This window comes from Pelecanus crispus, chromosome 11, assembly GCF_030463565.1.
Source record: "Pelecanus crispus isolate bPelCri1 chromosome 11, bPelCri1.pri, whole genome shotgun sequence".
Taxonomy (NCBI): Eukaryota; Metazoa; Chordata; class Aves; order Pelecaniformes; family Pelecanidae; genus Pelecanus; species Pelecanus crispus.
The window spans coordinates 35,355,831-35,379,924 of NC_134653.1; the positions used below are offsets into that span (position 1 = coordinate 35,355,831).

General features: G+C 38.3%; 1 protein-coding gene across 7 annotated transcripts in view; it reads right to left on the reverse strand.

Annotated features, from left to right (window-relative positions):
• RIMBP2 (RIMS binding protein 2) overlaps positions 1 to 24,094 on the reverse strand; it is a 57,729-nt gene that overhangs the window by 28,061 nt on the left and 5,574 nt on the right. For all 7 annotated transcript variants that reach the window (XM_075718374.1, XM_075718377.1, XM_075718375.1 and 4 more), the window contains 8 exons: positions 19,429 to 19,633; positions 13,542 to 13,693; positions 10,330 to 10,406; positions 9,343 to 9,452; positions 8,111 to 8,920; positions 3,698 to 3,849; positions 2,857 to 3,324; positions 578 to 727 (listed from right to left, as the gene is read on the reverse strand). In XM_075718374.1, the coding sequence (XP_075574489.1) occupies positions 578 to 727; positions 2,857 to 3,324; positions 3,698 to 3,849; positions 8,111 to 8,920; positions 9,343 to 9,452; positions 10,330 to 10,406; positions 13,542 to 13,693; positions 19,429 to 19,633 (2,124 nt within the window). The remainder of the gene's footprint in view (positions 1 to 577; positions 728 to 2,856; positions 3,325 to 3,697; positions 3,850 to 8,110; positions 8,921 to 9,342; positions 9,453 to 10,329; positions 10,407 to 13,541; positions 13,694 to 19,428; positions 19,634 to 24,094) is intronic.

A 24,094-nucleotide genomic window follows, 5' to 3' on the forward strand; every position in this document is an offset into this window, starting at 1 on the left:
AATCACTGTATATTTGTTTTCAGTGGGATCAGACTAAAAACCGTGCAGATGTGCAAAATTCTTCTGGCTTTAAAGAAAGAAAATAAAGAAAAAAACATCTTTCTATTCATTACAGCATGCCAAGTATATACAGTGTTGGTTCTCTGCTAATTAGGATTACAGGTTATAGCTTTTATGGAACACAAAAGTCTTTCCCCCTTTCCCTTTTTTCACAGCGTGTTTTCATATTCAGTAGTAACACATCATACAGAAAAAGCCCAGAGCCCAAACATGTCATTCCAGTTACATTTTCTATTTCAATTTTTTCAGCTTCATTTTTTTCAGTTTCCAGTGCTTAAGACTGTTGCTTGGGATAACGACCTATAGGTGCGTGGTGCCAAGCATTCAGTTCCCATTCGACAGCGTTATGCTCCAGTAACAGGACATTCCTCTATCTCCCCACAATTTAGCTGCTTGCCTGAATAGTTTACCGATACAGCTACAAGAATCAGAGGGTGATCTGGATAGCCTGCTGAGCTTCATAAAATACTTGTTTCATATCGGACACCTGAAACAATAACAAGACCAGGCTACTTACTTGCTTTCCAAGTTCTGACCCTTTCAGGAAATCATCAACCGAAGCCCCCCTTCTTTTGACATTAGGAGAATCATAGCCATCTTCCTCATCATCTGAGTTAGCGTACTGGGCTGCATTACTGCTTTCGCTAAAAACACTCCTCCTCTCCATCTAGCAAAGCAACAAAAAATGCAAAATTGTCAAGCAGACTTGGTTCCTGCAACCAATGGAAGAAATGGCAAATATAAGTCATAAAGGACTCAAGAACACAGCACTTAAATATACTCGTGGTTTAAAGCAATGTTAGTTAACTCTGACTGTAAGCTTTGAGGAGTTTTCAAGAATTTTTTGCTTGTTACATTACTCTTGCTCATAAACAATTACATGCTTTTATGTGACCATCAACTCAGCTGCTAGCTTTCTTCCTGGTACCGTTTATGTTAAAATTCTCAGTATTCTACAGTCAGAGGCTGCTAATGAAGACACTAATTTGCCCTTGGCAGAGGGTTAGCAGAAGACGTAGCCACTGCAGCATCTTTGACCTCAGTGCAAAAAAAGCTACAGAATGAGACTTCATGCTCTTTCTCTGCTCTGAGGTGACTCTTACCCTCAGCTACTGAATCCTGCTGCTTACTCTCATGACAGTAACCATCAGCCATCTAACAGGCTGGATGAAGGGCAGGGAGAAGACACAGCGTCTTCTGCAGCAGCCTACCACAAGGGAAGAATTTCTACTACTGGGAACTAAACACGACAAATATCATTGGCAGATTTTGATTTAATTTAGAGTGAAACCATCTGTAAACTTCTGTCCAGATCCCTGAACTAAACATTTCAAGCATCACTAAAATTAATTGAATTAAATGTGGTTCAGAGCATACGTTATGTCAGCAATTTTCAAAACCAGAAAAAGTATTTCAGTTCTCTTTCCCTACATGGTTGATAAATCAACTTTCACTTCAGAGTGCCAATGAAACTAATGGACTTTTCTCCCTCTATTATATTTATTCCAGTTTGCTTTATTTATAAAGAAAAGGAAAAAATAGACATAGGCATATATATGTATTTAACCAGACCTCATCAATCCAGAATTATTCTATCACCATCCACTGGTTCAATTCTGTCCCAAAACAGGGACAGTCAATAAGTTGGGGCTGTTAAGACATGTGTGAACTGTCAAAATTAGTGGAATTATTTTGGAGATACAATGGGAGACAAAAGACTGGACATAACAACTGATGACTGCCCAAGAGAATGTATGAAAAAAAGTGACACAGGAGCTCGAAACAAATAACAGACAGTTGTGAGCAAGCTTGTGATGAGAAAGTAACTGCCCAGGGCACTGGGAGTATTTAAATATTGTATGCTTGGGTAGGAAAACCAGAGCACGTTGTCAGGATGCATAGGCATCAGCTATGCTGACCCAAGAGCCTCAAATATGTGATTTAAATTAACTAGCAAACATCTGAGTCACTACAGCAGCCACGGGTCATAATGGTCTCAAAACCAGTGAGTCTCCTTTGGGCAGTGATGCTTCTAGCAGCTACAAAAGGAGCTGTAATGGAAAGTTTTCACATGGCAGCTATGTTGAAGCATTTGTAAACATCTCTGAAAGTGTAGCATTGAGAAAGGGGCACTCTTGAAGGGCAAATACGTAAAATTGCCTGTGGATCCATGACTGCATACAAAACAGAGCTTTACTTGCATCTCACCTGCTATTTGAAAAAGCAGGTGTTTTTTGAATACAAACGTGTCTCTTATCTAACTGCTGGTTAGATTCCCTTATAGAAATGAGACTCTGTCTTCATTTTGTAAACTGTCAAAAAGATTAGCTCTCACAGTAAGTCTGCTCAGGACTTTTGTCTATCTGCCTATTTCCAGACCCATTTTTAAACTGCGCTTTATTGTTTTGGTCTCTTTCAAAGTACTTCAGTACTTGGTTGACTTTTCTCACATAAGCACAAGCCTCCCTTTTGACTCCTGCAGGATCCAAGCACAAACTTTGACAATTACTCTTTTTTTTTTCAGAAGGCTCTGCATTTTTGGAGACAACATTTCTCGTGATGTTATGGGGTTTCTATGCTGATCAAAGGCTGATCAATGTTCTTCATGGTTACAAGCACATTTGTGAAAGATGGTACAGAACTTTAGCACACTGCTTCTTCTCAAACTACAGATCTTCAGGGTTTAGGAATGATTAGCTGCTCCTTAAAGCACACGATGAAAAAATTATTTGATGGAAAGTGAATACCATGAATAAAGTCAGCCCAAAAAAACCTTAAGAAAAAGTTTGCCTTTACCCTATTGCTCTCTGCAACTCGTTGTGCAGCTTCTCTTGCCATGGCTTTTGCGACGGTATTTGGGACAGGTGTGCCTTGAGGTTGAGGGAGTATTCGGTTAGGTGATGGAGACCTCCTCCCCTGAAGCGGGCTGTGAAAATTAGGGGCAGGTGGCTCAAGTGTGTGTCCATGAACAGGGGATGCCGAACGAGTCTGCTCCCATGACTCATCCATTTTTAAATGTGGACCTAAATGTTCTTCTTTGGTTTCTGGGGCTCCGGCACTTGCTAATGGCTTCGATTTGGGAGCAGTTCTGGGGTGTGGGGTTGGAGGCACCAGTAGGTCAGATGGAATGGCAGCAACAGAAGAGTCTACTGATTCCCCTTGTGCAGAGAGTGTTCGAACCGTGACTTCCTTTGCTTCCAAACTCCTTAGTCTCATTAGCTCCACCAATGTGTTCTCTGCTGTTGGAAAGATCACCTCCGCCACCTGAGGACACAAACAAGCAACTTACTAAAATGAAGACATCTGTTTCCCTCCCCTCAACCCCACTAAAGTACAACCTTCAAGGTTTTAACATGAATTATTGCCAACACAGAGTGGGCTGCAAGAGCCCACATTAGGGCTCCACACCAATTAGCACCAGTTGTCTTTAATCCTTTCAACCCATTTGTCCAAAAGCTTAAGTGTTTATAGAAAGGAAGCTAATGAGCAAATTATGCACAAACAAAAGAGCAGGTTCTACTGAAAGCTGAGAAAACCCTGCACGCATTCAAGTGCTGTCACATGTTTATTGTTGCCTCTACCTGTCAGTTGCAATTCACCTGACGTAGATGGTCACCGTAGCGCTGGAAGAACTCACCCGTTGACCTTTCGCATAAACGCCATAGCCTGTGACATTGGCGCCATGGGAAGTCCCTGTTGCTGTCAGAGTTGGTGGTTTCCAGGACACCTGTACGGTTGCTGGGCTGGACCCAGCTCGTACAGTAACATCTTGAGGTGGAGCTGGAGGACCTAAGACAGACAAGACTGGTCACTGCTGAGCCTCAGATCAGAAGTGTGTATCAACTGATATACTTGCAAGTTGCAAACTACAGATCAATTGATATACTTGCAAGTTGCAAACTACAGATCTCAAAGCATTTTTTTTTCTTTTAAGATGACAAAATATCCTTATCGTGGTTATTATGTAAAACCAGAAGCATACACTCAGCAGGTCATGGAGCCAGGAACTGACCCTCAGCTTACAGCCAGTAACTAAGCTATATTTCTTTGCAAGACGGTCTGTACTTGCAACTTACTTTGGACCTATTTTTATCCCTCCAGGCTGCATAACTGGTATTTACTCTGAATGCAGAAGATGTTAACAGAAAAATGCACGGAGAAAAAGGCCCAGGAGTGGCACTTAGTGGAAAACTGCTGCAGGTGACAGCAAGTGACTTTCTGGTATATATCTCTACCCTGAATGCACACTACATACTCAGAAATCACTTTCAAATTCTGCCATCTCTAGACTATCAGTGGCTCCAAGTCATGATTTATGGGCCAGAAGCGCACTGACACTAAGGTGCAATGCGGACTGCAAGCCAAAACTTTAACCTTTTCAACCAGCAGCATGCTGGTTTAAAGGACTCAAAGTCTTTGCAGTGAAGAAAAGAATACACCTACTAACCTTTTATGGGATTTACAGTATGTTAGTGTAATAGCACACCAAGTACATCCTTAATTAAAAGACATTATTAGCCTACTATAAATAGCTCTACTTTGGACAGAAAGCCAAAGTAAAAATACCATAGACATTATTAGTTCATGAATATTTCAGGCATCCTGTTATGTTAGTTTAACAGTCAAACCCTGATGACTGTTTCATCCTAAAACATTTCAGAAGCAGGGTTCAGCTGTAGCCATCTCTGGGTAATAGCTGGGAGAATACAAACCTTGGTTGCCCTGAGTTTGCTTTTGCCAGTGAACTAAGCACAACCAATTTCTGTTCATCTACCAAAAAAGCTACAAATATTTTAACTGTGTGTATTCATTGCTACCAAACAGATCGTGTTACAAATGTAAATATCACACAAGCCTCAGCCTCCAGATATGCTGGCAAACCGTCAATGCATTTCAGTAGTTTGCTGTCACTGAATTTCATCCTCTAGTGGGCATGGAAATGAAATTATGGTCATGTTCAGGACACTACAGGCACAACATGAAATTTTTGACTATACTGTCCCTTGCACCTATAATGTATTTTTAACTTGCAATGACAAAGTATGCAAACTGAACTAATACTATACTTGGCCAAGATGTAGATTTTGATTTAGGATTGAATCTCAGCTTCCCTGACCATCCTATTTTATTGACAGCCAGCACTCCCAATCCAGCAAAGCTCCTCAGCTTACAAGAAAGAATGCATCTGATCTAGTCCAGTACCTTCTCTATGACAATGACATTAATCTGCTCCTGCAGAAGTCACTTTCCTTTCATTCTCCCAAAACCAAACAATCCCCAGAGAGTCTATCTCGACCTTCACAGGATGTAACAGAGATAGGTTTAATAAACTATAATGCCCAAGGCTTAGTTTGGTTTCTATTTTCCCCCGTCATTAAATGGGAAATTACTTTTGATGACTCTTGATGGTCTTGCTCATCAACATAAATGTTTGCTTCAGAATTCTGCTACAGTTTGGTCTTCATGAATTTATTACCTAAATTAGCTCAAAAACCATAACTGTCCTATTGGTCCCGATCCTGTGCATACTTATGTCTATTTTTAGATCTGAGCACCCAAAAGAGAACTACTTCTATTTTAACTTAAGCAATCCTAATGCTTTGACGAATCAAGAAGAGGAGTTCAATTGCTCAGCTACTAAAGAGCTGTCACCCAGCTTTGGACTGACAGGAAGCAATGTGTTTTCAAGTATAAGTCATGCAAAACATGATATATCTATGCAAAGAGAAAAATGAAAAGGTGACCTCTAATGGTCCTGTAGTTTTCATGCAACTGCTCTTTCTAGCTTTGAAATCTGAGCAGTTATCTCAAGTTCATTTTTGCTTAACGTATTCCTAAAAAAACCCTGACATTGATACAGTGTGAAAATTTTAAAATATTCACGGATCCCCACTCCCTTTTTGGTATAAGTGGCTGATGGTACCCTTTTCTATAAGGGTATCACCAAACCCGCTAGTAAAGACCAGAGCTTCTCAGCTTCAAATAAAGTGAGCGCATGCAGTCATTTGTAAACATTTCTGAAGCCCTTAGAAAAATGTCAGTACAAACGTTAGCAGCTGCCTGTGGTCGGTTATGTTGCAGTTCATGCTGCACTGTCTGCTAGTCCTGACATTCACAACTAAAGGTTTATGCGACATCACTCACCCCCATGCATCTTCTAGAGAAGCACAGCAACAAAAGATTCCCTTCATGCAGAATATCTGTGCTGCTCTCTCAGCATACTCTAAAATCATCTTTGAAACATGCCCCTTACAATGTAGCTCAACTGAAGGTATTTAAGGTGGAAAAATACTCCAGAGTCAGAGAGAAAAAATAGTATTAGTCACATTAAAGACATTCTATTTTTTTTTTTCTTTTAACTTCTTTCTTTTAACTGTAGTTTGGAAGAAGACAGATGTGATTACTTGAAGCCAGTAATATTTGCAAAAGAAAAACTGACACACTATGATGTTAACTCCCATTGCTGACTCTGATTTCATGGGCATCCTTTCCCTTTTTTTCCATGAGTTTTGAAATACAAGCATCAGACTCTAATCACTTCAACAGTTGCTATTTTATTTGTTGACGTGCTTTTGTAAAAATGCTCTGTGTGAAATGGTGGGGAATATTCTGGGATCTCTGGATCTAAAAGCAGAGGCTTTGCTGCATTTTAGCTCCTCAACAGAGAACAGCTCATTTATTGCTTTAGCATACTTCAGCAACTAGAGGGAGATACAGCACGTTAAGTGTTTCGCCTGAAAAAACCCTCACTCGAAAGGCCTTTCCCAAATAACAAAGTCAACATACCTAATAAGTTCACATCACCATCTAGGCAGTATCTCCTGACTCCCACAGAACATATACAAAGCTTAAATTGCTCCCCCTCCTTGCAGATTCTATAATAGCACTACCACTTATCTCACTGAAATGATTTAGGACAAAACAGTAAATGCCCAAGCTGAGGACATTTTTACTGAAACTATAAATCAATGGTTTCAAAAGCAGTAGACATATAAGCTTAACTCCCTCTCTATTCAACCAGCATTACTGTCCTGCAAGTCTCCTTACATACAAGTCACGCAAGCCAAGGAAGAGACCAGAACTAATTCCTGCCCCTTTGCTAGAATCAAATCCCAGCAGGGAGTCAATTAAGCCATAGCACAGCACATGCTATTGAAATTTCACTCGCCAGGAGTCACTTGCACTTAACTCTCCCTGCTTCAGAGGCACTGAGTGCTCTGAAAGTCTGAATATATCAGGAGCCTTCTCCCTGCCCTTGATCAGATGACCTTGGTTAGATGGATCTATAAGGAGAGATGTTCAAATTTTTCAGGCACTGCCATACACTCCCAAAATGATGAGATTATCCTTTAAATGCACTACACTATTTCAGCTCTAGTTTTCAACATTGCTTCACTGTTCTTAAATACTGGGAAATGACTGGTGACACTTATCAACACCCCTAATGTAAAAGCAAGGTGGGAAAAAACCTCTGACTTTCCAAAACACGACCTGTTTGTTATCTTTACAAATTCAAATTGTACAATATGATTACAACTTCACAACAAAAAATGCATTCACATCCCTTAAATGACTGTGTAGTCCTCTAAGATGTCTGTGTTATTTTTCATTACAGAAAAAAGGGCTGGATCACCCCTGTAAAAAGTGCTTTAAGACACACAAATAACATGTCAGAAGTAATGGCTGGTTTTTAACTAGTGTTGTTCACACCAGCGAAAATAAATTACTACCAGAAATACTATAACTGGACAAATTATATACAAATAGAGATTAACCTGATAAAACACATAGCCTGTAATCTGTGATGATGATAAGCATGACTTTCCCTCGTTTATCTCCCAAAAATGCTTCAGTCCTTACCCAGGAACAAAGAAGAGAATAACGCAGGACAGGAATTAATTTTAGATACCATAAAGCAATCTAATAATCCCCAGTCTGCTGATGGATGTGACAGGGATTACAGCATAAAGCTAAAGGTGAGACTAATTTATCTAGACTTTTCAGAGAAACTTAACTGGAGAGTTTTGGGGTAGGGAGAAAAATATCAAACCTGCTGGCAACGTAGAAAATTCCACAAAGGCTTCCTTTTTTTCTCGTTGTTCCAGGGGAAGCTGCCAGGGCATCTGATGGGGCTTTGCCATGACCTTCACCTTGTAGGCCATATTGGGCTTCAAATTAAAAAAATGGTACTTGTAGCTAGCAGCCTTGACAATATCAAATTCTTCTTCATTAAGAAAGATCACATGACTGTAATTACTATTTGTAGGGAGCCAGGACAGCTCAGCAGAAATCTGGGTTATATTGTCCACTTTAAGATTAGAAGGGGCTACTATGACATCCTTCCCAACTAACAAAGTGCACTGCAGTTCATCTGAGTTACCCTTGTTTGTAATGCTCTGAATTGATATTCGGTAAGTACAAGTAGAAATGTTAAGCTTTTCTATAAGAGCTTTCGTTCTGCTTCCCAAGGCTATGTTCATCCGTACTTCTTTGTCAACCAGAACATTGTAGCTGCTAATGGTTCCCCATCCGGGTGGCACTACCGGTGGCTCCCAGCCCACAATGACACTTTTGGCTAGTTGTTTAATAAGGGTGATTTTTCTAGGATAAGGCACAATGTCTTCTCCAATTTCATCAATGTTCACATCCAGAGTCCCTGCGCCATTGCTGATTACACTAGAGTCTATGTGAGTTGGTGGACTTATCTCCAAGAGGTCTCCTTCCAAAGTAGGACCCGAATGGTTGATAAAATTCTGATCTTGTTCGCTGCTTAATGTGCTTGATACCCGGGTCTCATTATCTTGAACAAAATCCACAAAATTTGAAGGGACTAGCCCTCTTTGTCCATCTAGAAGTTCCCCTGGTGAGACAGAACAATGCGTTAAAATCCTTCAAGGAGCATACCTCCTGCATGTCAATGCCTTGCAAGTGGACAAGATAAGGAAGAAGACACAAGTGAAAACTGTACATAAACAACATTCACAGTTTGAGAATGTAAAGGTTCAGTGAGGCAAAAACCAGAACTGCCAGTAAGCTTTCTTGTCAACCTAAATCTTGCCAGTAGGAAAAGCTGACAATATAAAATATCTTATAATTAGCTATGCCTGCAAGGAGCAGCTTTGCTGGTGCAGAAACTCTCTTAATTAACACAATGACGATAGGGGTAATTTTAGCAACTGATGTAGTAGTAGACAAAGGAAAGAGTTGGGAGCATGTTTGACAGATGAACTGATTTGAATCTGCAGGAATTAGCATGAATTCACAGATTAAAAAAAAAAATACCTTCATAAAAACCATCTTCATCCATATCTCCATACACATAAAGGTACTTTCCTGCCGTAAGGGGGAGCTCTGCTTCTGGATTTTCATTTGGTCCATCAAAAGGGTTATAACTGCAAGGGAGTACAGATGGAAAACATGTGTGTTCACTTACAACCGCCACACAACTGAATACTAACCAGAAAAAGGTGTACAGTTCTAAGGCTGCACAGGAAGGTAACTCCTCAGATCAGTCGTTTTCCTTGCCTTCTGAAACGTATATCCTGAGTGGAGTCCAGGTGAGTTTGTCATTGTGAACTGTATCACCAAGAGGCTGCCATGAAATGCAACCTGTTCACTTAAGTGCTATACACTTAAAACCACATCCTTTTCTGTAGAATTTACTTACACAGTTCTCACTTAGGTTTCTTTGAATACACTGGCCAAAGTCTTCCTCATTTTTTGAAGTCAATTAAAGAAAACTCATTTATTAACTTCAACAGAGACAAGTTAAATAAAGACAAAACCAGTAAGTTACAGCTAAAACAAGTTAGTCCTAGACAAAAATTTCACATAAAGTATTTAAATCCATCTCCATCCTGAATGAAATTGTTAGCCACAGAAATTTTTATCATGATAGTACTTCATATCTGAAATTTTAATGTGCAAAGTAAAGATGTGAGGAACTTCTAAATCTTTCTTGCACTGATGAAAAAGCAATTTATAAGAACAGATTGAGACATCCTCTATAAACCAGGAGGTACACATTCTCATCTCATTGAAGGCTAGAAATACAGTGGTGGGTAAAAGAGCCATGCCATGTTAAACTTTCTCTGACAATTAAAGCACATGGAAATGGCAATATTTTACAGCCAGTGCAAACAGGAAAGGGGTCTGCTATCCATAACATTGGTTCCGGGTAGTAAGTCAGTGCACAAATAAAAGTGAAGTAGAACGAAATGTTGAATATTACAAATACAAGTTACATATGGAATGAGCTGGTTTTGTTACCTATAACGGGCAATGCAAAGATGGACTTTCCCAGAATATCTTTGCTTTGAGGTATTGGAATTCTGATCATTATCCATCTGTACAGAAAAAAAAAAAAAAAGACAGACAATGTGATTTCAAGGAGATGCATGCACTGTTTTCCTGACAGGCGATATAAATCAGACAGCAAACATGCAACATTTAAAAAAAAAAAAAAAAATTAAATTCTAACATGGAACAGAACTGGTTAATTTGACTTAGAATGGCTTAGGCTAAAAAAGAATTGCAATTCAGATTCTAACAGGGCAAATTGAGCTAATTCCTTGGCATCTTGCTAGAGATTCACATCACCTGTCTGAGACTGGATGTTGGTTTTCCTCAAAAGTTTACAAAATTGACAAAGCACCAGTAGGTCGGGGCTTTGTCATTTGCTCAGTGGAGACAGGGGAAGATTTGACACTGACCACACCATTCCCCTTCATGCTGCTGAGTAAAGAAACGGGCACAACTGCACCATCCCCGCCTCTGACCACCTCACCCTCCTCACTGAGCTTTTACTGAAGCCTTCGTTAAAGCACAGCAAACTCAGTTACTCAAAGATGACCTGTTGTAAGTGATACGCCTAGTGTTTCTGGGCATAGTACCACTACATGATCACACAGACAACCTAGAGTGATGCCCTAATATTTTAATCAGAAAACAACAGCGGAAACCTGATACCAGTGGCTAAGTACTGAAGACAAATGCTGAGTTTAGAGCTGGTGCAAGCGTCAACTTCCAAACACTTGGAAACAATGAGTATCGCATAGAATATACCCCTTGCCAATCCAATCCACAGCAGCAGCACTTGTTGAATTCTACCCCTTCCACTAACCAAAAGAAGTAATATATTTCCTCTGAATTTACCATCATATTTAATTCAATTCTGCGAAGCCACACATTTATTCCATTACAAATCCGGGCTACAAAACCTGGAGATTAAATTGTGGTGCTGAATCAACACCGACTCCACCTATTTCAGCTCTGCACTAGGAATCTCACTGGTAAAATATTAATTCTTTCTGTTATGCTTTGAGGCTAGTAGAGTTTTTAAAGTGAGAGATGCACTTCTTTCCTCCACTTATTTTACAGTATGCTGTGAACCTTTTTAGGAAAAATGAACAACTTTTCACCTGAGCTTGAGAGAACTTTAATTAAGGTAGAAATACTAGGTTTAACAGTGGGATCAAATAAGAGAAGTTGTCCAAAAATTGACTGAAATTTTACAATCTGGGCAGAGTGAATATTGAAGTGCAACTTTCAGGCCTAAACTGGTCCCTGCTCAGTTCCCTTACAAAAGTGCACCAGAAAAATAGTGAGTCATGTCACCTTTCCTCTGGATTAACTCTTAAGAGGTGGGTTAGCTTGTTGGGTTAACACAACACAACTGCCAACACTCCATGTCCAGTGAGGAAGACAGTCAGCTCTCAGGTATTCTCCCCTGTGTAGCATTTGGGGGTGCAGGCAAATTTTCAAGGGTTATCATCCTGATACCTTTTTATGGGCATGTCACAAAGCTCATAACTAACCCAATAAAGCTTATTCTAGAAGACTTTGTTACTGATAACAATCAGGGAATTTGCAGATATATTTTTGCAGGGTATCTTTTTTTTTTTTTTTTTTATTTCAGACTTCACAACATTATGTTCCATTTTTAGAATTTTTTTCATACACTCTCCCCCTGGGTCTGGATACCTATAAAAAAGAATAGAGCTTAATTTCTGTGAGCTTGCATAATGCAAGTATGTATCACTTAATTACACTCTAGAAGGCACACAACGAACAATTCTGCAAAAGAGGGCTTGACATTCTTAGTGAGAGATAACTCAAAAATAATAGAAAAAGGGAATTAAATTTGACGTGTACTTCTTCTGTTCCTTGCTGTTAGTTCTGCTTCCCTAAGTCTCATTGCTAAGCTGCTTTTTCTGGTTTGACTACTTCGGGCTACTTTTTCTGTGGCCTCTTCAAAAAGCAATGAATGTTACCACTTTTCAGTAATGCTGCTACACATAAATATATATATATTTTTATTTGTGGATAAACCTTAGGTATGCCCATCAAATTCCTGCTATACAAGCACCTAATGTTTTGTTGAATATCCTACACCATACTCAGGCTTACGATCCATTTAAAAACATTTTGATTCTATCAACTTTCCCAGGTTAATGAATGTAAAATAGGTAGAAAATATGAACACAGTTTCAATTTATTTACTTCTGTAAAGATTAAGAATGGGATTCAGGACTGTAAGGTGAGACATAAAATCTGAAGATCCTTTCCTCATGGCTGTTTGCCCATATAAAACAGGCTTGCGGTATTTAATAGAAAATAATACCCTTTCATAAAGTTTTCAAAATGTGTCCTATACCTTCTTATATTTAACATTTGTCCTAAACATCAGCAACCAACTTTCTATGGTACCTTTGTAAAGCTCTTCTGAGCTTCCCATTGGTTTTCTACTAGAATTCTACTGAAAACTAGAAAACCTTTCTAAGAAAGGAATAACAGAGCCTTTCAAAAGTACAACTAAATACAAGCTGTAAAGTTGAATGGTGGAAGAGTTTAGTGACAACATCCTGCAACTTTCACTTCCAGGTCACAGGCTCAAAATCAGTTTAGGAGAATGTGCTGGAAACTGCTGTTCACAGGTGGTATCAGCCTAGCTGTCGTGAGAAGATTCACACACCATGAAAACCAGGCAAAGAACAAGTCCTGCAGAGTGAGCTGCTTCTCTGTCAGAGCATGCCTGCCTGGACAGGGCACTGCGTGGAATTTCTCTTCCATTTGCCCAGGGTGTATCAAAGTCACACCTTTTGGTAGGTATAATAAAATAATGATAAACCCCCATAACTTTGGACATACACCAAACCAGACACAAGCAGAAATGCTGACTTACACTTCTTATGCACAGAAATAGTGCAGTACTCTGAATGCACCATTGAAGGCTGAGGTTTTCACAGAAGCTTGACATTCTCACACACCCATTTTTCATGCTGTGTAACTAGGATATCAGCTGAGACTTTGAAAATATCAGTTAAATTCCCTCCGGTAATGTTCCCAAGTTACCTCAGAAAATGAGAACATTCAGTCTTGGCTTTTTAAAAGCAGGTGGATCCACCTGCATCGGTCCCCTGGGGAAGAGAGGTCTTGGCCCCATAACATACATTTTCAGTAACAAATTAATGAAGACTCACGTCTGAATCAAATCTGCATCTTGGGGTACCAGATCTTGACTTGGACAGGAATGTAGGTTTGACAGACAATTGTTCTGGTTTGTCTCCAGATATTTGAAGGGGTCGTATAAACTCTGAAATCACACAACGACTTCCAGAAGGACTTTCATGACCTGGCAGTGAACAAAACACATGTGAGAATAAGTAATTGTTCTCAAGCAGAAACACTGGCAACTAATAAGCAGCAGCGAGTTATTTTCTCTCCTGTTAGAAATCGTTCTAGAAAAAGGCTAAGGTAGGTAGACTGCAGAGCATAAAAGCAGCTAAACCTACTAGTTCCCAGCCTTTCAGTAAATTATGTAAGTCAACAATATGTAATGGTACGTAATGTAGAAAGTGAAGGCATTTTAATTAAAAAAGAAAAAAGTTAGTGTTTCCCCTAATGAAAAAAAGTCCACCTTTGTTCTGAGCATCTTGGTATCTTTGGAGAAGTTATTTGACATGCTGCTTAAGATGCCCAGCACTAGAAAGCTGCTGTTGGAACCCTTCTATTCCTTTCAGGGACTCTATCGTATACTGGAAAGTAGAATCGAGTCATGCATTTATCTTCTAAGAAAGCAACTGAAATGCTAATTACTTAGTTAGCAGGATACTCATTTTGAAATGAAGGGAAGTGGTTTGGCTTTTTGCAGGGCAGTAAGTTCCAAGATTCATATTTCTTAAGAGCTCCTCATTAACACCAGTACTAAACCACGTAATTTGATCACAGTGCCATCTCTCCAGTTTCTAAAAACCGGAAGACATAGACTATGAAAAAGGAAAAATCTCCAGCAATGCTTCTTGAATATTTTCACTGTGCTTTTTGAAAGCACTTAGAAATAAAAAGAAAAAGGCAGTTTATACTGCACATTTAAAGGACCTAAGGAGGCAGCCTTACAAGAGGCTGAACACTCTTATCTCCTATTTACTCAAGTGAAAACCAGGCCTAATGGTGAGGGGAGACAAGTAAAAAGAACAACTTCATCAAGGTTGCAAGAGAGACTACTAAAGTGTGATATAAAATACTTCTACATTTTTTCCCTTTTACTGTTAGTTTAGTCCCCAGACCATATGAAAACAAGCAGGAAATTGTAAACTGACCTAATTATACTTGCAGCATCAGCAGAAGCTATAGCAAAGCACAGAGTCTAGGGCATTGCTGACACAATCAGATATCCAGAGTGCCTTCTCCTTTCTCTCTCTCTCATTAACATAATGAGCCTATGCTCTAATTTTTCAGACCTTGGATATGTGTACGTTCAGCATTTCCTCTCCAGTTCTGCCAGAAGACTGGACAGCAATTTTTTGCTACTGAATTGCAAGCTTCCCAGACAACACAGGAATTATCAGTGGAACCTCTTTATTCATCTTGCAGAGGAGAATAAGCTCCAAAACGTATCATCAGAGGGTTTTTCTGGTGTGCTCCTTATCCAATATGATTAATTTTCTCTGCATCACTGTAATTTACAGCAGGACAGCTTAAGCACATTGACAGCAGGGAAATATACAAGTCATCGGACAAAAGATTAATTACAACCAGCCTGCTTACAGCAAACCCCAGGCTGGAAAAGGGCACATTTTTTATTCTTGGAACATTTCTCACATATATAACAGAAAAGTCATCCCTGTTCAGAAACCTTTAGCCAATTTAGCTCCTTCTGTTTGCTGTTAATGTGCTTGCCATATCAGCCTGTCAGCGCCAAGCCTATAAATAATTGGTCCAACTGTGATTATTCATTCAAAGGAAACTGCTGTTTGGTCTCATACCTCCTGGATTTTTCAGGCTTTGTTATTAAATTAGTCGCACTACAAACAAAATGCGGAGAAAGATTCTTGGACAATATAGCCCTTGCTTTGTATGCATGTAGAATGATAACCAGGATAGGAACACACATTATCAAGAACTCCAGGAATATCAAGATGCTGGAAGATATTTGACTGTCTGATTTTTTCCACTTGTAAAACAGGGTACATAAAATGTACCTTGAGTCCTTAATACATAGGAGGGAAAACTGTGTGGTAGTTGTAAATGCATCCTGTGACTGGACACACCTATGGCTCCAGATGGTGCTAATATCTCGATACAGCCGACTTCGATAACTCACTTCCCATCAGAGCAATTCTATACCCATATCCATCGATATCCAGCTTCTGCCCCAAATCTAGCTATGCAAAATGGATTTGTCTTCCTAACAGGACTTACTGCTGCCTTCAGTGTCCGCTGTTTCTCTATTCATTTGGCTACTGGTGCAACGTAACACCTCCCTGCTCAACAAAATCTGCGCTGGGTGCCATCAACTCCTGTCTCTTATGCAAAAGTGTGTGAAGTAATAGAAGCTGATCCTCTAAGGCTCTTTCCTATGCTGTGGGACTGCTTTGATCTGGGACCACAGTGTGATCTATTTCTTAAAGCAGCTTAAAAATTACTGCATTTTCAAGGTACTCTAATATCTGCAATAAATTGGAAAGAACAGTTTTTTGGGCGAGCTTCATCATACAACATTACCAGTTAGTTCCTCTGTATTCTGTACATAAGACTTTTTAAAAAGTTCATCAGATGCTTAAATAATATATGTAAATTCATGCTGATTCTATGTATGCACAGCCACAGTTGGATTAAAAAAAATAAACACAAGCATTATCAAGCAATGCCTTTGCAAAAAGCAAAATTGAGATTTGCTGTGCATGAAGCGCATTCCTCCTGAAACCTCCTGAATCTCTGTAATCTCCTGATCGTTTCTATAGAGGATGTCTACTTTTGTGGATTGTGAATACAAGAGCACAGACAAAAATGGCTGCATTTAAAAACTGGCCTCACTTTAATTCCAAAATAAGAAACAACTTCAAACTAGGTTCTCTTGTTCATCTGATGCCCCTGGGCTTAAACAACAGAATGTGGAGGAATCAGACCTATAAAGACTGTTTTAAAGCTTGTTACCTCACTGGAAACTAAGGGAAAAATAAAAGCATCTTTCCTTTTATATTTGCACTCTGGAAAAAACTAAGAGTTAAAAATGAAAAATACAAGAGATCAGTTCATAAGAACATACAGAAGCTTCTAGAAATGTCTCCTTTGTTCTCCAAATACTAGAGAAGAACCTTATAAAGCCACAGGGTTTTTGTCCATAAAGTCTCCTAAAATCCATATACCCTCAAAATGGCCTTTATTTGCCCATGACTGGCAGTATCTGTTAAGTCTGAAGAACACTCTTTCAAGGAAAGAGGCAAGGAAGAGCACCAGACTTAATTTAAATGTCTCAGCAGAATTAGAGCTGGCCATACTTGTAGTACAATTAGACTCTCCATTTTATTTATTGGAACTGCTGATTCATTATGGACTACCTAAATTATCTAGAAAGGCCTTTTAAATGAGCCTTTTATCTGATGAATAATAAATCTTATGGTTTCTGTATCTGATTGTGACATTATTATATGTTTAGAGTGAACTTTTTATGTTCTAATCTATTCTGGCTAGGTTTATTTCATTTCCTGATACATTCAAACATCACCAATTAAGGCAAAGCAGCTGGTCATAAACTGATCTCATTTCCGTCATTTGCTTTGCTTTGAAAGCTGTCCTTGTATTCCCTCTTGTGTTCTTTCTTCCTCACACATAATAAAAATAATTACACTTCTGGTTTGAAGAACTTGCTGCAGCATTACCATCATTATTGTGAAAAGGTTGATTTCAATAATTAGAAATCCTGCCCACTTGCTTAAACATTACTTTATTGTTATCAGTGCATTCATACTGAGAATGAATATTGCCCAAGGATTTCTGATGTTTATACATCAGTGTTGTGGGCCCTGATTTCTGTGTCGCATAAAAATCAATAGGTTACGAGAAAAGGTTTACAGAGCAAGGCCCTTAAATGACTTCAGTACAGACCTAGCAGTGTTTTCTATGGTTAAAACCATACTAAAGTCAAGGAGTTCTTGGAAGATTTCTGTTTGTTATGTTTTGAAGGTTTTTTTAAAAGCTATTTCCATTAGTATTTTAAGAATAAATATAAGTTAGTTTGGAGAGCTTGACTGAGGACCTCAAAAAGTATATTTGATTTTTATTTGAGGATTGGGGCCTGTTCAGATCAATTCCAGAGATACAGACTGGACCTTCACTAGCTGCCTAAAGGACATTTCAATACCTAATTACCTTTCCTTTAAAGTTAATTGTTGCTTTGAAAATCCTGTCCTTAGAGACATGAGGAGCTAATCCTGTTGATATTAAGGAAATTTCTACTAAATTCTTACAGCTATCAGGTAATGTATTCTGAATTCTCCATTTAGTGCACTTTAATACCCACTTAGGTAAGACTTGCAGCTCCAGAAAAGCCTATAAACTAATATACACCACACTGGGCAAGACTGCATCAGCTCGAATTTTGTGTTCAAAAACCCAAGGCATACAAAGTTACTGAACTGAAATGAAAGAAGGATGTCACCTTGGTTCCTTCTGACTTGGTTTCACACTGAGTTTAGCACCCTTCACTGAAAATAACTGCTCATCTGTAATGATAAGGAAATGATTTGTGATTTCTAGGCCCTATGCCTCAGAATTTTTCTAGAAGCTTAGGAAGATGAAATAAAAAAAAAAAAGTCAAGACCATTTCATTTCTCCAGGTCCTCTTCATACTTATTTTAAAACAACTTTGGGGGAATTTGTAGGTAATGGAAATCACCTGACAAGTGTTCCTTTGCAGAACAAGTAGTTAAAGTCATTCTAGCATGGGTGATGCTGAGCTGGTGAGTACATTCCGCAGCCTTGATAACAACATAATTAGAATACACAATCTAGCATGTGATTTACATGCAAGTTACTTTCAAGTGTCCTCAGGTAACCTCTTGCCTTGATCTTTTAAATTTTCTTATGACTAATGAGTCGTTAACAAAGTTGTGTACTTAGGAGGAGCTGTTCAACACAGATCTTGGAAAAACACATACTGTGTTGGAGATACTAGGCACTATAAGTGTAAGAACACCAATACAGATGTAAGTTAATTTCTTTTTGCATTCTCCATTTCTTTTAGAACTCAAATCAGCAGTATTTTTTGTTGTGACTTATCTGTTTCTAAAACACCTGGCAGTTACATGTTCAAATAATATTTTAAACAAAGTTAAAAATTTAAACACCTTTCCACAGTTTAGTAAGCAACTGTAGATATTATTCCTATTCAGGTCTGTTAGAATATATCCCATGAAACTCCTTTCCAACCAAAATCATTTTATGACAGAATTTGTGGTTTTGTAGACAGTGTTTCTTTCCATTGAAATTTTTTTTTTTTTTTAAATGTTTTACCTTCAAGTTTTTACGGAGAAATGCATATTTTCGGTTGAACAAACGCAGCTAAACTAAAAACATTTTCATGTTTGTCGAAATATTCTATTCAGTTTTCCCATTTTTTTACTCAGCTCTATTTACAAGTTTCTTTTATGTAATGGCTAATGCAGCGTGGGGGTGCCTATGCTTTCTTTCCCCATGAACTGCTACTTCAACAAGATAGCAGACCAACTCCTGTCCCTGAAACTGTGAAGGTTTTACAGCAAAGCCTGTATATGCAGACAGTCTTTTTTCTTCCAATAGAAGTAGACGCTTACATAAGGAAGACATCATTTTAACGCTGAACAGGTTTCTCGTCACTACACCCAACAACAATTAGAGAGAATTCTGCTCACAGCAGTGCCCAAATAAAACTGGAACAACCGCAGTGAAGGCTTAAGATATACTCTGAAATTTAAGCAAGTCACAAAACAGGAACAGGAGCAAATTCTATCCTCCATTTGTACAATCAAACTCTATTTACATCACTGAGTTGCATCTTAAAACCTGCAGGGCAGAACAGATACCTACAAATAGAATGTTGGTCCTTACCTTTGCCTATAGAAGTGGCTATTCCATTCATTAACTGGGACAGAGATTTACCGGGAGAACCAGGGATATCTGAGGATGCCACGGAGTTACTGCTTAGGAGATCAATCTTTCCTGCTTGCTGTCGAAACTTCTCCAGTTCTCTGGACAAGAGGTTAAATTGTTCGCTCTGTGTCCGGCATTTCTCCTCTAGCTCTCGGACCTTGGCCTGCACAAGCAAGACACAACACAGACATTTGACTGAGATCAGAGCGAGCTATGACCGCGTCAGGTTTTTCTTAAGTACCAGGAAGCCAGGATAGGCAAACTATTTGGGATAAACAGGCCCGCAATTACATTTTTCTCCCCCTAAATTCTCACCCATGTTTAGAACGAAACTTTTTAGTAGCCCTGTAATATTGAGGTAAGTACTCCTTTCATCTCCAATTTCCAAAGTGGAAATTCCTCATCATACTTTTTGGCAGTGCTAAAAAAAAAAAAAAAAAAAATCACTGCTGAGAACACTTGCAAACAGATCCTAAGCTTTGTGACTTCTACACACATGTTAATGTCACTTTTGTGCACTTCTCCAACTTTTTCTAAAACTCAGGTATATTTCTGAGGTTTTCCCGTCCTCAGCTATTAAGTTGAAGCCTTCTGAATTGTTAGATTAACACTGATGTATTAAAAAACACCACCAAAAAAAGACCCCACTGTGGTTCATGCAGGATGTGGGCCTATCTACTGGCTCAATTCCCTTTCAAAAATAATGCTGCTCACTATAGGTGCCAGACCACACAGAAGTGATCCAGACACCAGCCAAGAGGAGATGGTTTGTAAGCTTGTGAGAAGTACCAAAATGTCACTGTTGGCAAACATTTTCGTTTTAATTTTGAGGTATCAGGCTTTAACAAAACAGAACTTAAAAGATGAGCTTCTGTGATGACTTGGGAAATTTGCCTACGTACAGTTTCTGAATTCCTGATGTGAAAAAATAGATGAGGTGATGGAAAAGAAAGAAAAGACAATGGGCATGGGAAGTCAGGATTTCTTCTACAACTTTAACTCAAAAAATATGTAAGGGTAGCAAAGACACTAAAGCAGGAAAAAAAAACTTTTATCCAAATCTGTACATTCATTGTACCAGCTAAATTAAGGATATAATGATGTTTTCAATATAATGCATTTAAATTTCAATCTGCATTTATAAACAGTCTGTATATCTGTTTGCATACACTATCCTATGTTCCTGAAGAGAAAAAACATGAATGTAAAGTGCCCAGAGAGTTAGGAAAGAGCACGTTAACACCTGTGGCAAAGACTGAAGAATCAGCAAAGCTCCTGAGAATTTCATCTGTGAGGTCTGATTTTCACGTAAGGGCAAACAGTTGGTCTGTACTCTGGAAATGTGCCCACGACTGACATTTGAGGCCTAGGGAGCACTCGTGTCTTGTGCTGTGACCCAAATGCTGCAAGCAGAAGTAGCTCAACGGAGGCGGTAATAAGCTCCTTATATGAAAAGCTAATGCACTATATCCTAATCTGATGCTTTATGATGAACAAACATCACTTTCCTTCATTAAAAACCCCTTTATAGTATATGCCTAGTTAAACAACTGTACTAACAAAGGAAGCCTAGATATCAATTAAATTCATTCAACGGTACTAAAGTTTTCGTTTTCTTGAAGGAGGAAAATGTTCTCAGTTCATATAAGAAAACCTGCACATATTCCACATCAAGAAAATGACATATATTACTTACTACCTATACAAAGATCTTAGCACAGCTAAGGATAAACAAAACACTTATAGTCCCCAGAAGAACACAAAAATCCAAATTTCCTACTGCAGAAAGTGGTACTATTTGTTCCTTTTTTTGTAACATATATTTTTAAAGCTACCGTGAATTTTGAGGATATAATTTCCTTGTATTCATAAAACACAAATTAATTTAGTTCTACTAAAGAAGTCTCAGGGTATCTATCTGACTGATTATGAAACAGAAAACAATAAGATACAGAGACATTGTGGGAGTTTGACACAAATGTTAAATGCTTTGATTTTTGTTTTTTGTCTTACATCTTTTCACTGTGGTTTTGAGCAACTGAAGTGTGAGCCTGCGCTATGTGTTACTTTGCTGCATGAATAAGACATCTACGTACAATTTTAAAGAACATTAAGCAAACAAAGTAGTAAAGTGATTTGGGTTTTTAGATCCCCTCTTTCCAATGGAAAGTTTAAGGATGAGCTATTCAGCTCTCTATGAATATATACTGACCTTTCCACATGCAGTTATGGAAATTCTAGCATAAAATAAAAAATAAAAACATCATCATCCAGAACCCAACAAGATGCTAAGTCTGCCATAAAAAAATATTTTTTAAAAAATATTAATTTAATGTGTTGTTATTATTTATTAATTTAAAACTTATTTGCATTTCAGTATATGCTTTCTTCGGCTTTTCTTTCGAGTATTTAGAATCTTAATTTACAAGTTGTTCTCTCATGACAGTATGAAGCCTGGAAGAAAAATGCCTTTACTGCTTTTTTTTAATCAAGGTTATGAGTCAGAAGTGAGCACAAAGCTGGTACTACATAAAGAAAAAATTGCCCTAAGACCCACAGTAGTACTAACAAGAGGCATCCCCATACCCATCTTTGTTTCTTAACTTCAGGTAGGTGCTCGGTTCGTTGTTAACCAGCCAGATGCAGCTCACTAGAAAATCTACATATTCAGGTATGTCACTGCAGAGTGAGGCATGTGCTTACACTGAGAAAGACTGAATTTTTATTCTCTCTCATGGTTCTGCCCATACAGCCTATCCTAATAACGATGGCACAAAAGTGCCAAGTCTACCAGATCTCCCTAAAACTGGATGTGCCTATAGCAGTGGCTGTATGAAAAGACATTCTCTAATGCAGCCCATGTTGAATGTGTTTCACTTAGGGCTTACCAAGTTGCTCAGACAATACATAGTACTATTTCTAAAACTTAAACAGCTTCTTAAATTGAAAATGAAGTAGACTTCCTCCATTACAAGACAGATACTGTTCGCACAAGACAGATAAGATGATGAGCAACTTTCCAGGTGGACAGGCTTGAATTCAGACGAGTAATCAGCTCACATATTCTGCTACGGAGATGCCATTTCATAGTTTAATTGTTTATGCAGCAGCAATGGCTTTCAGTAGGTGGCTCAATAAATCACCCTCAGGTGAAAATACCACATAAAATTATCTTTGTATTAATAAGGAAACAATCTGAATTCAGACAAAATCCACACAGTCAGAAAGCTACAGTCTTGAATAAACTACCAAACCATTCTTACTGGGCATGCTCATAAGAAATTCATTTTCAAAAACAGTATCTGAGTTCTCATTAAATCATGCCATATTTGCAGGTTAATCTCTTGTAGAAAAAAATCCTCATTTTGGTGATTTGGTATTAGGCCAATAAATGCCAAGCATGCTTGCATAACAATGGTTCTAGCACACATCCCATGCAAGGTTACGCAGGACCATTGTATTCATTTTAAAGGGAAAAGTGCAGGATTCGGGACAGGGAAAGGAGAATTTATGCCCTAAAATACCTGCATGCTGTCCAAGGTGTTCTGGATGAAGTGCAAAGCAATAAATTCCAAACAAGACACAGTAAACAAAGAGATGTGAAATAAACAAAGGAATAAAACCAGTTTTGAACACTTCTTTTACATTTCAAAGCAAAATATATTAGAACAGTTAACACATGTAAAAACATGCATTAACACAAGCCACGCTACAGAATGTTTCAGAAATCAATACCACTGCTGATCTTAAAATGCAAAAGGCAGATTAAATAAAATGCTAAAAATTAATGGGCTTATGGCAATAAAAAGCAAAAGCTTAGGAAACCTTGATGGGGTTATGCAAATCAGATGTCACAGACAAATCAACTAAATAGGAATTTTGATTAGCCTGAGGGGCGTAAATAATCACTTGCCTGCTTTGTTTCTACTTAAGTTTTCCTGCATCATATACTTTCCACCAGGCATTAAATAATTTAATCTTATGTTCCTAAAGGCAAAACAAACTTAATATATATGATGATAATGAAAGCATATGAATAAAACACTTTCTGTGGGAATATTAACTTTTATAGATACAAATAAACAATTTTAAATTTTTTTTTTAAAATATGATCAATGCACCTGAAAAACCACCTTCCATCAATGCACGACCAGTAGGTACACAGACAGAAGAACTGCTGTGAGAAGGTAAAAAGCCTAGAAATGACCGTCTCCTAAAAACAGATTTCCAAGTGAAATGTCAACAACGCACTTGCTGTAATCAATCTATAGTATCGCATGTTCTTTATGACCTGTACAGTTCATTAAGGCTTAATAACCATGTAATGCCTTCTCCTCAGACAGAAAAACTAGTCTGGTGGTTATCAGTGAAAACCTATTTTGCATGAAAAAATGAAGAACAAAAAAGAACAAAAGGAAATCTGCATGCAGTTAGCGTGCTATTTTCTTCTGCATCTATATTTTCTGACACTACCTTACCCAAGTACCTCAAACAACATGACTGGAACTTAAAGAATCTGCTGAGCCTAGCTTGAAAAAACTGGGGACGATTTGTTTGTTTTAGGAACCTGCTTACAGGAGTTCTGATTTCTGCTACATGTTGTCATTTGTCCTGTCTTGCACAA